This window comes from Lepidochelys olivacea (assembly GCF_965140295.1).
Source record: "Lepidochelys olivacea isolate rLepOli2 genome assembly, chromosome: 1".
NCBI classification, from domain to species: Eukaryota; Metazoa; Chordata; order Testudines; family Cheloniidae; genus Lepidochelys; species Lepidochelys olivacea.
In genome coordinates this window covers 279,216,399-279,237,153 of record NC_140411.1, presented here as the reverse complement: position 1 = coordinate 279,237,153, position 20,755 = coordinate 279,216,399, and the positions used below count along the sequence as shown (strand labels likewise).

The window sequence follows — 20,755 nt, the reverse complement described above, 5'->3', positions numbered from 1 at the left end:
AATATAAAGGGAAGGGTAAACCCCTTTGAAATCCCTCCTGGCCAGGGGAAAGCTCCTCTCACCTGTAAAGGGTTAAGAAGCTAAAGGTAACCTCGCTGGCACCTGACCAAAATGACCAATGAGGAGACAAGATACTTTCAAAAGCTGGGAGGAGGGAGAGAAACAAAGGGTCTGTGTCTGTCTGTAGTCGTCTTGGCCAGGGACAGAACAGGAATGGAGTCTTAGAACTTTTAGTAAGTAATCTAGCTAGGTATGTGTTGGATTATGATTTCTTTAAATGGCTGAGAAAAGAATTGTGCTGAATAGAATAACTATTTCTGTCTGTGTATCTTTTTTGTACCTTAAGGTTTTGCCTAGAGGGGTTCTCTATGTTTTTGAATCTAATTACCCTGTAAGGTATCTACCATCCTGATTTTACAGGGGGGATTTCTTTATTTCTATTTACTTCTATTTTTTATTAAAAGTCTTCTTGTAAAACACTGAATGCTTTTTCATTGTTCTCAGATCCAAGGGTTGGGGTCTGTGGTCACCTATGCAAATTGGTGAGGCTTTTTATCCAACATTTCCCAGGAAAGGGGGGGTGCAAGTGTTGGGAGGATTGTTCATTGTTCTTAAGATCCAAGGGTCTGGGTCTGTAGTCACCTAGGCAAATTGGTGAGGCTTTTTACCAAACCTTGTCCAGGAAGTGGGGTGCAAGGTTTTGGGAAGTATTTTGGGGGGAAGGACGCGTCCAAACAGCTCTTCCCCAGTAACCAGTATTAGTTTGGTGGTGGTAGCGGCCAGTCCAAGGACAACGGGTGGAATATTTTGTACCTTGGGGAAGTTTTGACCTAAGCTGGTAAAGATAAGCTTAGGAGGTTTTTCATGCAGGTCCCCACATCTGTACCCTAGAGTTCAGAGTGGGGGAGGAACCGTGACAATCACACAGGAAAAAACTTGAATTAAAAATCTTGAAAAGAAAATTAATAAGTGACTGAAGGCAGAATTCTGAATCTTTAAATGAGAATAGGAGTCTGCCAGAAATGTTTAGTAGAGTAAAATAGAGTAGAGACAAATGTTTTACAGGGACAGCTTATATCCCACTATCTGAAGTGGTGATAGAATCCATAACCCCTGAGAATTTCCTAAAGAATGAATCAAAGGTTTGGGGCTTGTGAAATTTCTCCTTAATGTTTTGATGACTAACATGATGACAATTATCTGTTTAACAGTTATACCTGTGGGTTTGGGAAAAACAATCCAAACAAGCCCCTCCAAACATTAACTAGACACAAATCTGTCAGGAAAATGTCTGCCACCTATTTAATCATGTGCAACAGCATTATTATAATTATGTTAGTACTTCATTCATATACATTCATAATTGTATGGAATGGTATATAGCTTACTGTATGCTCATAAGCCCACTTTCTTCAATTTCATCCACACTCATTTAAATTAAGCTTAAAAGTTTGTTTGATGGAATACAGATGGAAAAGCAACCAGGATACTTAAATTAATTTCATGTGAATAAGTTACATCGTATTCATTTTTTAAATGAAAAAAACTCATGAGTTAATTAACCATATGCAAGAAAAAAAAATTGAAGGGCAGAAAAAGTAGATGTGGGAAGTGTAGAGAACACCAAGCATAAATTCAAAGCCCACTGTACTTTCAGAAGTAAAAGGAACTGAAATGTAGTTGAAGGTACTCCTCATTTATATCTTCAACTCTGCACAAGAGGAAAGGGTGGAAACAGGAGAGTACCTCCAGATGGAGGCTGCTCTCTAGAACACTGGTCTGGTGCATTTATCCCAATAATGGCGATCCATACAGACCGTGCTTGAGAAAGGTGAAGTACTAAAAATCATACCCCAGAAACTGTATGAATCTGTTTTCCAGCCAAAACCAACTTGAAGCAAAAATGCTGAAAGGCACTTCTCAATAAAGACCATTTTCCTGCCACAGTGCAGCTTTCTATGAGCAAAGAGTTTGAGAGACTAAACTTGGAAAATTTCAGCATGGAAGGTTAAAGTAACTGAAAATAAGGGGGTAGGATAGAAATACTGTTAAAATTAGTGATGGTGAGTGTGATGTGCTGACTCTATAATAAAGATGACTATTCAGATATACAAGAGCCTTTACTTTCTCTCCTGCAGGTAATGCATTCATCTGCTAAAAAAGATTCTTAGGAGAAAAGCTCACACTTACTCTGTTGCCAAATTCTATAGTATACTGCTTGAATGAGATTACAGCAATGATGCAGAACCAAGAGGGCAAGTTGTGTGAAGAGGCAGTAGGAGGCAAATCCTTACAGCTCTGAGAAATGAGAACAAACTGTCTATCCCCAATTCTAAACTACTTCACTCTGGAGGGAGCTTAAAGTCAACCAATCAGATTTTATAGTTTGTTTTCTACATGAGTACTTCAAATAAAAACAAAGACAGCAAGAGGATTCTTTTATTTCAGAAGATACTAAACATCTCATAACAATACATTGTTAATAGCATAAATATTTCTCTAGAATTTGATCTGCAGATCTGATGGTTCTTCTTATGGCATATGGCCTGAAGAAGTCTTTCCATCACATTCAATTCGTCCTTATATGGAATGGTATCAATGAGAAATTCCAAGTTCCCTCACTGCTAATTATGTATATGTATGTGCAGAAGGGGACCCTCTAGAGAGTCTACAGCTTAGTTATTTTTGCAGCCTTTGCTTTGACAACTGATCAAATTTGAAGATTCATCCAAGTGTCTGGATGAACAGACCCTCCTCCCCTTTGTGTCTGAATAATCTTTATCAGATGTAGAGACTCATCCGACATTATTTATTGGCTGTCAAAGCAGGGAGAGAGAATTTTGACAGGACTGAATTTCCACACGAAAATCTAAGAGGGTAGTTTCCTTTCAGTAATACTCTCAAAGCACCCCATCCCCTAAAAAAAAAAAAAAAATCTAACTTATAAAGCAATACTCAAAGATCAAAGAAATAACTTCATACCTTTTTAAACAAATGTGGTTTATACCACAAAATATATTGCAAATTAAACTATGAGTTGAATTTTTTTCAACTTGATATGAATTAATGCCTCACAGTTCTTAAAGGGGACCAATTACACCTCAAATGCACCTTTTTGTTCAAACTTCAAAACATGGCATTTTAATATATGGAGGAATAAGTTAAAAGTTTTATAAACATTTACCACTTTTGTAATAAACCCTTGTGAAGTGAGGTTCTTCATTTTTGTATTGCACTACATTATATTGACCATACTATGCTTGTTGCTATTTAAAATTACAACCTTAAAAATGATTTTCTGAATGCTATGGAAGATAGAAACATGGGAACATACTGTTCTGAAAAAAATTTTAACTGCTGCCATGGCTGCAGGCAAGTGTACAAAAATTAACATTTTTATAGCTACACCCAGAGCTAAATATCATTAGCATTAGTAAACATCACCATCGCCCAACTTAAAAACAAGCCCATAATATTTACAAGATTTGCCTGAATGTTTTCAAGAGAGGAAAAAATCCTCAGTAGAAGGAACCATTACTATTAGATTTAAAGTGATAGCACGGAAAAATGTTAAACAGATGTAAATGGAGTTCAAATGTATTTATGGACGATCCGTTTCAAGAAGAAGAGCCATAAACAAGATATGCAAAGATATTTAGCTAACATGTGGAATGACCAAAACACATTATCTGTGCAACTGAAAAAACCTAGATGAGAGCATACTAATCTCTGGAAAATCTTATCCTAATAGGGGCAAGGGAAGTGTTCTAATGCAGTGATGCAAATGAGACTGTCTTCACTTCTCAAGCAGTAGTAAAAATGTCTTACTTCCATTGATGAGGTCAAAGATTTATTTATTTAAAAATCCACTGGTATCTTAGAATTGGCCACAGAATTAAACATAATTAATACAATACCTAGCTCTTACACAGCATGTTTCCATCAGCAGATCCCAAACTGCTTGGCAAGTTCATTAGACATCACGTTCACATAGTTTACCATCCTGTTTCTCTCTATTCAACAGACATGATTTCAGCAGCCAACAACACAAGAACTGCTAGAGCTGAAAACATATGCTTTATGCCATCTGAAAAGCAGCATGGAATCCCAGCTCTCAAAAACGTAAAAAGTCTCAAACTAGCAATTTGGGATATTGGCTGGTAAAAATCAAGTATAGAACTGAAGAATAAACCAAGGTGCTAATTAGAACATTTACTGTAAAGGTTCAATATCCCACAATCTGCTTGAGCTAGAAATATTATTTTCAGACCAGTACAAATGTTTTCAGGACCAATGACTTTCTCCAGCACAATCCTGGACCAATAATCAGAACAAACAAAAACAGTTGCCATATATTCTCATAAAAAATAATCACCTACAATAAAAAGTTCCAGTCATTACATGTATTTAGTAGATTGATTTAATTCACTGAAAAGAGAAGATAATCTGGTCTATGTTTTTTGTTGTATTTTCTGAAGGAGAAATTCTATTTGTAAATTTAGATTTGGCTGTCCTTTTTTGGTCCTTTTACTTAATATTTTATAAGTTTCCATTTTCTTTTGCTTGTAGAGCCTTTGAGCTTCTTCTCTTTCTCGTTTCCTTTTCTCTGCTGCCTGAAATAAAAGCAGCAAAAATGTAACTGACATGAGAACATCAGAATCAGTACAAACCCCGAGACGTGATTTTTAAATAATTCACGCGTCTTCGTGAAAATATTGGAAGTTGGGTACTATACTGGTTTTATGGCCACCACCTCTTTTAAAAGAAATTTGAGAACTGAAGAAGAGTCAGATATTATTGTAACAGAAACAAATGTTACATTCGCCTAAAGCATTGGAACGAAGACTGCGTTGGCAACTTCACATCTGTGGCACAATGGTACTCTCTACCATAAAGCTAAAGCTCTTTTGTCTTTCACACAGACCTTTCTAAAGGGCTGGCTGAGGCTGTAGAATGAAATCCCACAGGAACGAAGGAAAATCACAAACCTCACCACCTTCTGTTCCAAGGGCAAGACACATTTTTTTTTCACCTGCTTTCTATAACAAATACATTGCAACATACATATTAAAAAAACAAACTGAAACAAGAAATAAAAGCCTCCCCACTACAACAAGACACTGTACTACACACACTTCTCCCATTGGGGAGAGAATGAGAAAAAAAACTGAAAGGCACACACATACTACAGTGACGAGCATGGTATAAAACTCTTTATATAATATTATTCAGCATTTAGGGCCAGTTTAGGTGCTACTATCAATATTTTGTTTTACATTGAATAAATTATTAAAGCAAATTATATTTTTAATGAGCACGCTAACTAGTTTGATACACTGAAGTCATGTCCGATCAAAATACGTGAAGCTGCCACTAATCAGACTAAAGGCTTGCTTCAGTTTATTTGGATGGCTGCTCTGATGGGATTTTATTCTTTGAAATGCAACACATAAAGGCCACAAAGACAGATGTCTTAGCAGCAGTGTGCATGTCAAGAGATGCTAGTTTATAAAATCCATATTATATTCTTTTCATTGCATAAATAGGCTTCAGAGTGTTTTGTAGACATTAAAAACACATGAAAAACAATGTTATGCAACAGAAATATTTCATAATTCAGCAGGAATAGTGCTTTATGTTGTATGAAAATATGAAGCGAGTTAAATGTAAATAACACAAACAAACATTTCTAAATAGGAATCCCAAAGCAGCTGAAAAATCTAAATAATGGCAAATACTAAGTCCCTTTCAAATACACCAAGTGTCCATAAATGAGTATTTTATTAATTAACATTACTGAAAAAATACTAAAATGTGTGGCACTGAACAAAAACAAACATCAAACACTCCTAATCAATTGCATTTCATGCAGGCCAGACAAAGAACCATCAGAGAAAAGTTACTTTAGATCAGTGCTGACATTGGGCTTGAAACAAATTATTCTGGAGCAGGAAGAATGACCCTGTCCACGTGGAATATGCAGGATGGCTTGTGTCTACAGGTATACATTTTGGAGGCTCTTCTTACTGACAAGACTACAAGAAAACACGTTTCTATGGAAAGGAAATAAACTTGACTTGTGGTATGGACAGATATGCTGTCTTAAAAAACATTAATATCATTGTGTGATCTATTAGAAACTTGATGTGTCAAGATTTACAACACTATTTAGCACTTAGGTGCAAACAGCAATGATGGAAGGTCTTACACCATCTTGTAAAAAACTTGGTTTTCTGGGGTAATTTTTCCTTGGCATCTTTAGGAGGATTTTGCGTGCTCTGAATAAGTGGAACACCTGAGAAAAGTTAAGAGTCCTCTCTTTGGAGGAGCATCCCCTCTCTTCAGAGCCTGTGGTTCAACAGCCCTGCTGTCAGGCATAAGGGGGACACAGACATGGAAATCCTGCCTGCAGAATAGGTGGGAGTGAAGACCTCTGAGACCACACTACTAGGTCTGAGTACCAAAGCCTTTTTGATTGGGGGGGGGAGAGGGGCGAAGGGGGGGGCACGTGGCGCGGAGGAGGTTAGGATGACTTGCTTCCCCCTTCATCTTCTGAATCACTTTTACTAGTGACAAAAGAGGAGGGGGAAGCACAGAAAAGATGATTCAACTATCTGTGAGCCAGAGCCTCCATTCTAAGAGATTTCTGGCAAGTTTCCTTGGTGAAGAGTTTCACACCTTTATGATTTAACTGCATGAAAATATATCCCCCAGGGAGTGAAGTGGGAGGGCGCTAGATCCCTGCGTATAAATTGGTCTGCTGTATTCAGGGTCCGGTCCAAGTTGTCCATCAGCTGACAGCTTAGCACGTTCACTTCTGTGGTGAGTGAGGGAAAGACATAATAAACAAGTCCTGCATCCTGACTTCAGGTGTCATTTTGTTCTCCAGGAAGTTAGGTTTCATTAAAGAATCTTAACATTGATGGTTACAAAAAAAACTTTCAGTATGTGAATTGAGTGTAGACTGACAGGATTGCAGATAGCTTGGAGCTAGCCTTAAATTCCAATATTGTTAACTGTTTCATTGCTAAGCAAAGTATGGAAGGAATGATCCTATTATCATAGAAATGTAGCTCTGGAAGGCACCTCAGGGGTCACCAAGTTCAGCCCTTGTGCTGAGGCAGAACCAAGAAAACCTACATCATCTCTGACAGGTGTTGTCCAACCTGTTCTTAAAAACCTTCAATGATGGGGAATCCACAACTTCCCTTGGAAGCCTATTGCAGAGCTTAACTACCCTTAGAGTTAGAAAGTTCTTCCTAATACCTAACCTAAATTCCCCTTACTGCAGACAAAGCCCTTTCCTTCTTGTTCTGCCTGAACATGGAGAATAATTGATCCCAGTCCTCTTTATGACAGCCCTTAATGGATTTGAAGACTTATCAGATCCCCCTTCAGTCCTCTTTTCTCAAGACTAAACATGCCCAGTTTTTTTGTTTTTGACCTTTCCTCATAGGTCAGGTTTTCTAATCCTTTTACCATTTTTGTTGCTCTCCTCTGGAACTTTCTCTCGTTTATCCACATCTTTCCAGAAGTGTGGCAACCAGAATTGGACACGGTACTCGAGCTGAAACCTCACCAGTGCAGTATACAGTGTGACAATTAACTCCCAAGTTTTCCATATGATAATCCTGTTAATACACTCCAGAATGATATTAGCCCCCTTTTTCTTTTTTTTTGGTGCAACTGCATTACACTGTTATCTCATTATGAACATTTGCAGTTTCCAGAGCGAGTGACATCTCAGTTAGCATCACAAATGGATGGCACGGGGGAGATGTCACAACTTATTTTTCCCCAGTCAAAAAATCAAGTCCAAGAAGTCCAAGCAGGACAGCCAAACCTCACTGAAGGGAAGCCAGATCAAAGAGCACAGGGGTCATCAACTCCTGTGAAGTATGAGCTTAGCCAGATAAGTACATAGTATATTAAAACTCATAGAGAGAACAAAACTCAGGAAACCCAGTGCAGTGCACAACAGGAGAGCATGAACAATCATATTTTAACACTTGTACATTCGTGAGTGGTGTTTAATCTGATTTCGGAGACAAAGAATATCATTTACCTCCCCCCTCCAATTTAACCTCTGGACACAATCCTGCCCCAAATATCTCAATTTAAGATGTGTTCACCTCTTTCTTCTTGGCGCGTTCAGCCTTTATTTTCTCATATTCTTCTTTTGCTTTTTGATTCAAAGTTTTCTTTTTAAACTTCTTTTGAGTCGTATGTGACCTATAATGGACAAGTGTACATGTAATCAGCTCATGGATCTTTAGATTACCACAATCATAACTGTAGCACAAAGCAGGATTGATTTAGTATAGACTATTTAGGAATTAAGTGGCTCTAAGAAGAGACCATGAATCTTTACATTAAAAAAAAACAAACAAAACAAAAAACAAAAACAAAATACCCTCTTTTTTCACAACAAAAAAGGCATTTGTCTCTTCATTCTTGTGTCTGCTGGGACTGCAATGTGTTCTTGATTACACAAATACTAGAAATCTCACCAAATTTCTATACCAAAAGCACGCTTAGTCCTGCCAAGAGTGCAGGGGACAGGACTAGATGATCTCTCGAGGTCCTTTCCAGTCACAGGATTCTATGATGCTTACCTGATCCAAACCTGTGGATTATTTATTTATCACAATCATGATGGGATCAAGTTTCTCAGTAAATTCTTAATATACCAGCGACTGAACTACCTGGAGCTGTGTGCACAAAGAGGAATGGCAGGGAGTTGTTCTAAGTAGTACAGTGCCTCTTGTGCCCTGTGCATATGGCCCACAGAACTGAGGGGTTGCATTAGGGATATTTCTGCTCCCCACATCACCACCCTCTTCAGACTGCAGAGAATTCCATGTAGTAATCTGGCAGGAGGCAATGTAGCTTAGCAGGGGTAGATGTTTCCTGCCACCACACTCCCCCTCCCTTGTGGGATTTTTCTTTGTAACAGAGTTATCAACTTTCATGATTTTGTTCAGATTCCCAATTTTTACATTATTTAAATAGCATGATAGGTAAATAAGGACTCAAGCCATTAGCAACATTTAAACTGGTTCTCTTTGAAAATAGGTAATACTTCTGAATGAAAATACTTCTGCCAGACAAACTAACAGATGGATAAATTCCTTGATGCTCTATAGATTTCAGAGATGACAGCTAATCAGTGCCATCTAGCAAACATGATATAGGCTCAGTCAGAAAAAAAAGGAAAGTTCAGATACTGTCTTAGAACTCATGCTGACATTCAAAAGTATCACATTTATTTTCTGCAAGTCATCAGTTTATTTTCAGCTCCATCATGTGGCAAGACTGTGTACTAACACCTAAAATTGAGAGCACACCATTTTCATAGTATGCTACTATTTTAAATAGTAATGCAGTATACAAAGACAAATGCCAAAAAAAAAAAAAAATAGAATAGAATAGAATAGAATCACCATAGACAAGATTCTACTTGATATCCCCTATACCTTAATACAGAATGTGGTAAAGTGGCAAATAATCCCAAACTATATTAACTAGGATTCAAACTATTAAAAAAAAATAGCAATTAATCGCAATGTTTAAAAAAAGTCACAATCACAGTTTTAATCGCACTGTTAAACAATAATAGAATACCTATGTAAATTATAAATATTTTTGGATTTTTTTCTACATTTTCAAATATATTGATTTCACATACAACACAGAATACATAGTGTATAGTGTTCATTTTATATTATTTTTATTACAAATATTTACACTGTAACGATAAAAATAAATAAACAGTATTTCTCAAATCACTTCATACAAGTAGTGTAGTGTAATCTCTATCTGGAAAGTGCAACATACAAATGTAGAATTATCTTTTTTTTTTTTTTAAAAACATAACTGCACTCAAAAGCAAAACACTGTAAAACTTTAGCGCCTACAAGTCCACTCAGTCCTACTTCTTGTTCAGCCAGTCGCTAAGACAAAACAAGTTTGTTTACATTTATGGGAAATAATGCTGCCTGCTTCTTATTTATAAATATCATGTGCCTTTCTCACTTTTAGGTAACATATTTGAAAATGTAGAAAAATATCCAAAAATATTTATAATAAATTGAAATTGTATTCTATTATTAACAGTGTGATTAATCACAACTATTTCTTTTAATCTAGTTAATTTGTTTTGCATTAATTGCTTGCATTAGCTGCGATTGACAGCCCTAATATTAACTGTCATGAATCAAATTCACGTAGCACATGTAATACAGCAGCAGTCATACAATCAATAAGAGCAAGAATTTCTGGAGACTCAACTTCAAGCAACTGTAACAAGTGACTGAAAACTATACTTGTTAATATTAATTAGTACAATAATTTCACTGTTGCACTATAATGTATTAAGTGTTTTAAAGATAAAGTGATAGATTTATATACTTAAAAACAAATAAGATGCAACAAGATTTGTAATTAGCTCTGGCCAAAGTTCCAATGACAGTAAAATCCTCAGAAGTTAACATTATCACTAGAACACCTCAGTGAAATTCTCTCTTCAATATATGAACTACTTAGAACAAAATTTTAAGTCTCAGCATTCCACATGAGAATTATGATTCACGACAAGGGGATAGTTGGAGAGACATCAGTGATATAATCCATCACAGAGTATCATCATCTAGTACAGTGGTTCCCAAACTTGTTCCGCCGCTTGTGCAGGGAAAGCCCCTGGCAGGCCGGGCCGGTTTGTTTACCTGCCGTGTCCGCAGGTTCGGCCCATCACGGCTCCCAGTGGCTGCAGTTCACTGCTCCAGGCCAATGGGAGGTGCTGGAAGTGGCGGCCAGTACATCCTTTGGCCTGCGCCACCCACTAATCGGGGCGCCTTGAATATGTGAACACCTTAAAACAGGGGTTCTCAAACTTGGGGTCGCGACTCCTCGGGGGATCGCAAGGTTATTATGTGGGGGTCACAAGTTGTCAACCTCCATCCCCAATCCCTGCTTTGCCTCCAGCACTTATAATAGTGTTAAATATAAAAAAATATGTTTTTAATTTGTAAGTGGAAATCACACTCAGAGCCTTGTTTTATGAAAGGATAATCAATACAAAAGTTTGAGAACCACTGCCTTAAAACGATATACTCAAGTGAAGAGATGTAGACAAGTGGGATAAAATAACAGCCTTTGGAGGCTGCATACAGGAACAATATGGTGTCCAAGCTGCAGCTGTCAACGATGAAAACGGAAAGTGAAGAGTCAAAGGTTATAATGGCCAAATTAAATAGTATGTAAGAACCATAGTCTAAAGAATGAAGTAGGTGAGTTATCCAATGGATGCTTTTGATTATATGTAGTGGGTAGAAACCTACTATACAGTTAGCCTAAGTAAATAATTGAAAGATAACACAATTTTTTTTTCAAATTGTTATTATGGGCTGCCTACAAATGTTCTAAATTTAATCTCTATTGCTTAGCTGGGATTGGAAACACTTTCAGCACAAAATACTGAAATTTACTTTCTGGGAACATTCATACAAATAAATTGGATCACCCGAATGGCTGCAGACACAGAAAGGCTTAAGAAAATTTAAACATTTGAATTAAGCTGTGTAAGTGTGTAAAGTATCTTCTATTTTCACACTATTATCACAGTTCTAGAATTGGATCATGGACACTGTGAGTGATGAACTGATTGACAAGATGAAAGATGATAACTTCTGTATTGTAAGAAGAACAGTTAATCTGAATATTGAACTGTAGTTAAAAAGGTGCTGGGTCAAAATTAAGTTTATTTGAAAGTAAGGTGACAGGACTCAGGTGCAGTTGGTTCAGGCATGTTGAGTAAGTGGATTATGGAAATTTATGTAGAGTGAGGAAGCACAATGAGATGATATGGAAAAAGGCCCAGGCAGGACCCCATTTACAATACATTTTGCCTCAAACTGCTCTACTAATAGTCCCCTATTTTTTTATTTATATAAAAAAAATATTGTACTCATCATGGAAGTGCAGACACATTTGGAGGATAAAACATATGTAATGTGTATTTTTAAACAGCTGTCATGACTTTAGAAAAGATACAAGGAATACCTTATCCAATTTAAGATGTAAGCAAAAAGCTGTTTAAAAGTTAGTGGAATCTTTTCATTGACTTCAACAGGAATGAGATCAGGGCCACTGTGACAAGCAGCACAAAATCTAAAATAGATTTGCTTTGCAGTCCAAAAAAAAGACACTAACAATCTTCAGAAGCACATTATCCCCCCATCATCCGAGGGCACTGGCTGATAACATCACCACCTAGTAAATTACCTGTAGCACAACAAAGGGAGTGTTTCCAAAAAACATTTTCTCCCTATTAGATTTAGAAACCAATCAACTTACCTTTAAAGGGAAAAAAAATAAGGATTTTTAAATAATAATTTTAACATTAAACACAGTATTAAAAAGCAGTTGTTCATTTTTCCAAATAAAAGTTCAAAGCTATTTATTCCATAGAGACTATCATTTTCCTGTTAACATGAAAGTAGGAAAATTAGGACAGAAAAATGCCTTTTGCATTCACACTCAACATAAAATATAAACTGAAATTTAACTACCATTCTCTTCCAACCAGTGTAGTTTTAATTTAAATTCCTCTATTGCTACAGGATCTGTGCAGGCATCTCAGTTAGTAGGATTTGGGGACGAAATTAGTAAATTATTTGGCCCAGAATCATTATTTCATTCTTCCACTGAAGTCCCATGGAAAAATTCTCATTATTTCAGAGGGCTCAAGAAATGTTCCCACTCATTTTTCCATCAGGTGCTGAATAAATTGTGTTATGTGCCTATGTGTGCCACCAGTAGAAACAAAAAAACCTAGATATAATATATATTTTTAAAAAGTTACATAGGGATAATTAGTCGAACCAGGACAAGTTTGGCATTTTAGAACTCACTACTCAAAGAATTAATTTTAAGTGTAAGAGAAATAAAAATTATGAAATGCATAGACCAGTCAAAACACTAAAATAACACTTTGAAAGAATAAAATTACAGCGAATATGTGCATTGAAGGAAGTACCAAAAAGCAACAATAATAATACAAATAGGTGTTGGGAGGTGAGTTTGAAAGAGACTGTGTGTGTTGGCTGCTGGTGTAGGGCTAAATTTGATAATTGTACTATAAGAATTGATGTAAACCTTGATTTCATTCTGCCAGCCACCTTTTTTGAATAACAGAAAGGAATGACTGTCTGAGACTGGCATCCTGTTTCCCATATGCATTACAATTAGGACCTGTTATAAAGTTTAGTTAGTAAAAGACAGGATTTTGTATTGTGTCTATGAAAAATAGATTAGAGAAATGTTGAGGGCCTGAAGCCCCAATGTGAACTGTTTTAGTTATAAGATTTAGCAAGGCTTAATTTACAATGTAGACTGTTTGTATGACTGAGGAATACATACATCAGGAAATGATCAGGACTTGTGTATGTGTTGTGTGACTGAAAAGCATATGCTAACTGTTGTATTTACAATAAACGTGGCACTTTGCCTTATCCCTCTTATAAGATCCTATTGGTATTATTTTATTAGTGTAACACTAATTGGTGGAAAATTGCGCAAGGGGGAATGCTGGCATTTGTCCTGGTTATTGTAAAACCAACCAGTGTGCACACGACCTGCTCTTAGGAGCACGACATTATTATTGGTTAACCAAGCCTGCTGACCTCTGGAAGGTAGAGGCTTCATAAAGAGCTCATAATATTCTAAGCTATGATTACAGAATCCAAGCCAGACTGTTCACTGAAATATCAGGGGTAACAAGAGCCTAAGGGCCTGGCAACACGCTGAACGATATCGGAGGTAGATGGATCAGAGAATCTAGGCTGTGTCACTCACTGAGCGATATCGGGGTGACGTAGGAAACAAAATAAGCTTGTAAAAATGTTTAAGGAAAGGGACCAGGAGCGGGGGGGGGGGGCGCTGGGGGGGGCTAGTTGAGAAGCCCACCCTCCTTGCTAAATTGGTAATGGAACAAAGCTTGTGCCCATGGAAAGGGACAGTTCACCAAAAAAACCCAAAACCCTCCCGCCAGGATCAGGCCCAGATAAAGAAAAACAGGCTACAAGCCCTGAGGGCATGGTGGCAGAAATAAGGAAAGGAGTAAGTGCAGACATGGGGAACAGAAACAATACTTGGAATGGTGAAATCTAAGTTGATTAAGGTGTTTTTTTGGAAAATGAGCAAGTGATTTAACTAACTGCAGAAGCTGGAGGGAATTAAGCAGCTAAACTTTGTGAAAATGTTAAAAAGAAAAAAAAGTGTTAGAGGAAAAGAATTCTTGGTTTCTTTGCAGCCATTCTGAAGGAAAAATGGGCCCTTTTCCAAAGGAATGTCTGTAAATTAGCCAGGCAAAAATAAACTGATTAAAATCATTTGGACAATTTAATCAAATTTGCTAAAAGAACATAAGGGGGTTCTATTGGAACTTAACTGCCACAAATGTATACAGGGAATGTAAGATATAAAAAACAGAGCAGCGTGGCAGGAATGTTAAGAAGAAGAAAATGTGTATGTATCTATCTGTGTGTGTAAATATGTAAAGTTCTAAGGACCAATTGGTTTTGTTTCCGTTTTAAATACTGCCACTAAAAATCCATCTGACTCTAATTGAAAGTTGCAAAACTGACAGAACTTTTTGCTAGACACAGGTGATTAGTGTTGTTTGGCTTTGGGATTTGGCATTTAACCCTTAAGAGGTAAATCAATGCTTTACAAAATTTAAAATGTTAAGTTGTGGCTGCAGGAGGGCAGTTAAAATCAGGAGAACAGGAATAGATTCTGGATTCGTTTTTTGTATTTGTTTTTTTGGTAACAAAATAGCAGATAAGAGCTGTAGTAAAAGAATAAGAAATTAAAAAAGACAGCGCTCCTCTGAAGCAACAGCAGGAGTGAGGTGCACAAAACAAAAGAAGCAATGTTAGAAACACTGAACCTTAAGATGGCTCTGAGTAATCAAACTGTCACTTTGATAAAGGTACATGAAAACTCTGTAAGCACAAAAAGAAATAGTTACACCTTATGTAAAAATTGATATGGATAATGTTATAGAAGTTAAACTATGGAAGGAATGTACATTTTCCCCAGAACATGTGCAGTATACATTGTAAAAGAAATGCAGACATACCATGCTACTTAATTAAAATCCTATTAGGGCTCCAAAGGGAGCCTCACAATAGGTTGTGTTTTCTTTTTCAGGTCGCTGTATGTTTTGAAAGCAGGAGTTAAAAGTGAAGCGTAATCAAAACTCTGTTAACAGTTAACTGTGTCCCTTTTAAGATAGAGTCTCTAAGCTGCTGATGGCTTTGGATCCAAAAGCAAGCAAGGAAGCAGTCTGTGTTAATGCAAATTACCTAACTGATAAAGAAAGCAGCACAAAGAAGCTGCAGATAAAGGACATACCTGGTCAGCAAACAAATTGTCTGAATAAAAGGCATGGTATAACAAGATACTTGTAACAGATTTAATGTTAATAAGTACCCCTGCAACAATGTATATAGTGTGTATGATTTTTGGAAAAATCCTTTAAGGTCACATGGTAATGATGCTTCTCAGCTATTACCTGTAAATAAACTTAAAGCTTATCACAGCAGGAAAAACATTATAAACTTGGTCTGCTGTATAAGAAGGGAAACTGAGGTACCGCACCTCGTGGATTTAATGATTAAACAGTGGGATAATTTCCCCATAACTCTTGAAAGGTAGAAGCCATTGAAACCTGGCCTCCCTATAGAATAAAACACAGGAAAGTATGGGTGTAATTCCTCTGTTTTGCCTGCAATCAACAATGATATTTGTGAAAGAAATATTTTAAGCAATAATCTGCCACCCCAAAAGGGGTAGAAACATGTTCTTTTTGTCTTTCAGAAAATCAGGAAAAGCTGATACCAGCTGAAAAGCAACCCGAAATCCATGAATCTACTGTCACAATAGAAATTGTTTCTATGGTTTGTCTTGTCAATGTTTGGGGTAATATCAGAACACACTAAGGTTTTAATACACTTCAAAAGAAAAAAAATCACTAATACTGCATCCATTCATACTAATATATGTTTCTAGCATAGAAAGGCCAGACATTTTAATGGAATAAATTGTTGTTAAAATCGCACACCAACAGGCTCTGGAAGCAAAAATATGGAAAATTAGCCCACTCTCCATATTGCACATGGGATCCTTCTGGACCTCGAGCCAGTGGACTGGGGAGGGAGGGAAGGAAGCTATTGGACACCAGAGGTTGCACTGAGTGGGCTCCTCAGAAGTGGGTGTGCTTGTCCTTGCCTGTTGCTCCAGAGCTCTGTAGTAAAGATATTTCACTAAAATCATGTATGTGAAATAAATTGAATAATGAGACCAAAGAACTGTATAATGGGCTATGTGTATGTGTTAATTCTTGGAAAAAAGTGTTTTGGGAAGATAAAAGTGTTAGCAACCCACCAGTAGACAAATGTAAATGTAATGCAAGTACTGTATTTACCAATAATCGGCTTACTGTAAGCACTGATTTAGCTAAGTTCTCTATCAATCTTGGCACTGAATGGCAGAAAGTTGCCAATCACCTGTTAAAAGGTAAAAAGGTAACACAGTTCCTAGAACAAACAAAAAGGCAATGTGGGAAACTAACATTCATATTATATATGCAAGACTGGAAACATGTTAAGAATTGCCACTGCAGAAAAACAGATAACAGCTTACCATTGGTATAATATTTTTACGGGCTCGTCACCCACCTGTAAAGGCATACTGTCAATTATGCTTCATCCACTGTTAATTGTACTGGTATTATCCTGCATCTGCTTAATTGGAATAATATGTATGTGTTGCTGGATAAAAAGACTGTTTGTTAAATTGCAACCACAAGCTCAAATCGCCTCTCAATATGTAGCTATGAGACAATTATATTAGATATGACCCACTCAAGAACTGTTCTTGAGGAGTCAAAAGGGGAAATACGTAGGGCTAAATTTGATAATTGTACTATAAGAATTGATGTAAACCTTGATTTCATTCTGCCAGCCACCTTTTTTGAATAACAGAAAGGAATGACTGTCTGAGACTGGCATTCTGTTTCCCATATGCATTACAATTAGGACCTGTTATAAAGTTTAGTTAGTAAAAGACAGGATTTTGTATTGTGTCTATGATAAATAAATAAATGTTGAGGGCCTGAAGCCCCAATGTGAATTGTTTTAGTTATAAGATTTAGCAAGGCTTAATTTACAATGTATTCTGTATACTTTTGAAGGTTTCTGTGACAGAGTGTTCGTGTGAATGAGGAATGCATGCATCAGCAAAAGATCAGGACTTGTGTGTGTGTTGTGTGACTGAAAAGCATATGCTAACTGTTCTACTTACAATAAACGTGGCATTCTGCCTTCTCTCTCTTATAAGATCCTATTGGTATTATTTTATTAGTGTAACACTGGGGAAAGCTGTGGCGCTGTCTCTTTAAGACACTCACTGAAAGCTCTTCTGCTCTGTCCTGAGCCCTGTCTCCCCGACCCCGGCTCTGCAGAGATGGGGTACATGGGTAGTGGGAGGGGGAGAGAGAGACAGACTGTGTCTGTCACCTGGCTGCTGGGGAAATTTCAGAAACAGTGCACCATCTCTTTAAGAAAGGCACTCAGAGTTCGGGGCTTGTCTACTTTACCGGGGGATTCACACATGGTGACCAATGCATCAGTGGTCGATTTAGCGCTTAATCGACCGCAGATCATTTCCCTATCGACTCCTGTACTTCACCGGATCAAGAAGAGTAAGGGAAGTCACCAGAAAAGCGTCTCATGTCGACATCATGTAGTGGGAGCTTGCGGTAAGTAGATCCAAGCTCTGTTGATTTGAGGTACGCTATTCATGTAACTCAAATTGCGTAGCTTAGATCGACTTTTCCCTTTAGTGTAGTCAAGGCCTCAGACACTCACCATTCAGACTGCAGCAGCTCCGAGTCCTCCTGAACCAGGCTGTCCCCCTGCCCTGCTCTGCGGAGATGGGGTACAGTGGCGAGGGCCAGGGAACACCCTGACATCAGCTCCCTTCTGCACAGTCAGCAGAAGGGTCCCGGGAGCAGCTGCAGGATGGTGCAATGCAGGGGGGAGGGGCACCTGAACACATGCTACTGGCTGTGAATGCTCTGCTATCAGGTAGGCGGCACTTAAATCTCTCCTCTGCGGCCGCCCAAACACATAGCTTACAGGGAACACAAGATGCAAACCCTAATTATTGTCAGTTTTGCTTTCTGGTTCTGATAAAATAAGCACAAAGCTGTTGTTTGTAACAATTCAGAATAATATTTAATGTTAAGAAAACATATCTATACCTTTACTTAAAGATAACAAACCAACCATAGGACCTAAGCTGTGGCATCGGGTGACTTAAGAACGAAGGGGAAAAATTGTTTTAAAAATGATACTTACTTTACTGTTGTGCTGCATTTTTGTTCTAACAAAACTACAGTTCTTTTAGATTTTGATTGTTTCTCAAGCATTTCCTCCTCTGCTAAATAGAGATGCTTCAAGTGCTCTGGGTAAGAATCTGTATATTGAACTTTCCATTGAGGATGTGCCTTTCCCTCCTTTTTTAGTAATTTCTTGTATTCCCGTTGGATCTTTTGCTTTCTCCAAAATGCAAATCCTTGCCCTGAAGCCATTAGAAAGCGTGAGTTAGACACAAACTATCTAAGAAGGTAACTTAATAATAATACGCTTTTAGTCTGCTAGTGCATTTTTCACTCGTTTTTCCATCACATGAACCAGAACTAGCACCTTAACTGTTACTATAGACCAGGGGTTCTCAAACCCCCCCCCCCGAATCCCCTCCCCACAATATGCTATAAAAACTCCATGGCCCACCTGTGCCATAACAACTGATTTTCTGCATATAAAAGCCAGGGCCGGTGTTGCAGGACAGTTGCCTGGGGCCTCATGCACAGGGACTCCCCCGAAGCTATACTGCTCAATCTTCGGCTTCAGCCCCAGGTGGCGGGGCTCAGGGTCCTGGGCTTCAGCCCCATGTGGCAGGGCTTCAGCTTTCTATCCTGGGCCACAGCAAGTCTAATGCTGGCCCTGCTTCGCGGCCCCCCAGGGGGCCCCGGACCCCTGGTTGAGAACCACTGCTATAGACAGGGCTTCACTGTTTTAAGTTGTGTCAAGAAAACTGAAAAAGGCTTCAAAACATGAAGGTGAAAACAGCTGATCCCTACATTAGCACTTAGGCTGCTAGCACTGTTGTAGCTGCACCACTGTAGGAAAGTAGTTGCAAAACATGGTAGTGTGGGGTGTAGCCTTGCTGGTGATAATCACTTAAAAATACTTGGATGAACACACCAGACGATTCATAAGGTCTCCTTACAGCTTTTACAAATCCATTTTTGAACAGTGTTTACTTCTCATAATCTCTTGCTTTCAGCTCTGCGTATGAGATCAAAGGGAATTCAAAGAAGTGTTGCTAAAAATAATCTTGGATGCCCAAGAAATATTTAAGTACAACTGGAACAAAACTGTCTCAGTTATAGAAGTACAATGTACAATAAAGTACAACAGAAGTACTTTAAAAGAAAACATTGTCTTATATCTTTCTTTCTTCATTTACCTGCTTTTTATAACTGTCCAGGGAAGAGCTCTCTCTCTCAAGCCTAGAAATATATGTCACCCTCAACACATACATGACTATTATTAACATTCACTCAAGTCACTCAAAGAAAAAAAATAAATAAATAGTTGTTCCACTTTGTATAGCCATTTATCAGTTAGAAGCATAAATGGGAGTCTTCTTTTCCATACAGAAGGATTAAACCATTCGAGCACTTGGATAACTGCACACGTGGTTTCCCTACAAGCATTTAGCTTAATCATTCCTGCTCAAGGGCCAAAATTTGAGAGTTGCTTGGCTCACCCTTCAGTATTTTCTCTAAAACACTTTATCACTGGTGTGTCTCCTACTACGAATGAAGGAATTAAAATGCATTTGCAACATATGTATTTCTTTATGTCCAACGAACCACAGAGCTGACCTGAACCCAAAGCAAAGACAGCTTGGGAGCCCTTCTGCATTCTGGGACCTCAAGAGCCAAGTAGTTACAACCCCAGCAACTCCACTTTGCAAGGCTGGCCCCGTTAGATCATGCCCAGCCTTATCTATTTACAGCTCTCGAGTTAGCTTAGACCCCGCTCCCTGACCAATGCTAAGGAGGGGAGAAGACCCAACTGAGCCAGAGTCCCGACACCATTCCACGGGGGAACCCTGCTTCCAGAAACCAGGCGGGGATGAGGCCTGGAGCACAGGAAGCACCTGCCAAGAGCCTCCCACTCCTCCCCATTATAACGGTCAGAAAAGCGCCAGGCTTAGCTGCAGCCCGTGAGCCCCGGGCAGCCCGGGGCTTATGACACTACATGCAACGACGGCAACAGGCCCCGAGGGGCTGCGCGAGCTCTGGGCACAAGAAACAGGGACGGCCGTTGGGGGGGGAAAGCGCGATTTCCCCCTATCCCCCGCGCGCTGCCCCTGAACGTCAGAGCCCGCGCGAGGCCTCTGCGGCGGCGCTCCCTCCTCCCCCCGCCACAGGAGCCGCGGGGCCCGGGCGGCGGCTCTCTCTCCCCACTCACCCTCCCGAACATTCCCCAGAAAGCTCTGCTGTGGGTCCGGCCGCCACTGCCGCTTTCGGCGAGGACCCTGGGCCGCCGCGGTGTTTCTCTTTGGGGCAGCCCGACGCCTCGTATTCCCTGCCGGTGCCATCAGCCTTCCTCCG

At 38.7% G+C, this 20,755-nt stretch overlaps 1 protein-coding gene across 1 annotated transcript; it reads right to left on the bottom strand.

The window, feature by feature from the left end:
* Positions 1-3,837: 3,837 nt before the first annotated feature.
* Positions 3,838-20,745, bottom strand: CCDC59 (coiled-coil domain containing 59). Its single transcript, XM_084616749.1, has 4 exons — positions 20,613-20,745; positions 18,426-18,648; positions 8,133-8,232; positions 3,838-4,613 (listed from the first exon to the last, which is right to left on the bottom strand). The coding sequence occupies exons 1-4, from the start codon at positions 20,740-20,742 to the stop codon at positions 4,452-4,454; spliced, it is 615 nt and encodes a 204-aa protein (XP_084472875.1). The 5' UTR covers positions 20,743-20,745; the 3' UTR covers positions 3,838-4,451.
* Positions 20,746-20,755: the final 10 nt, after the last annotated feature.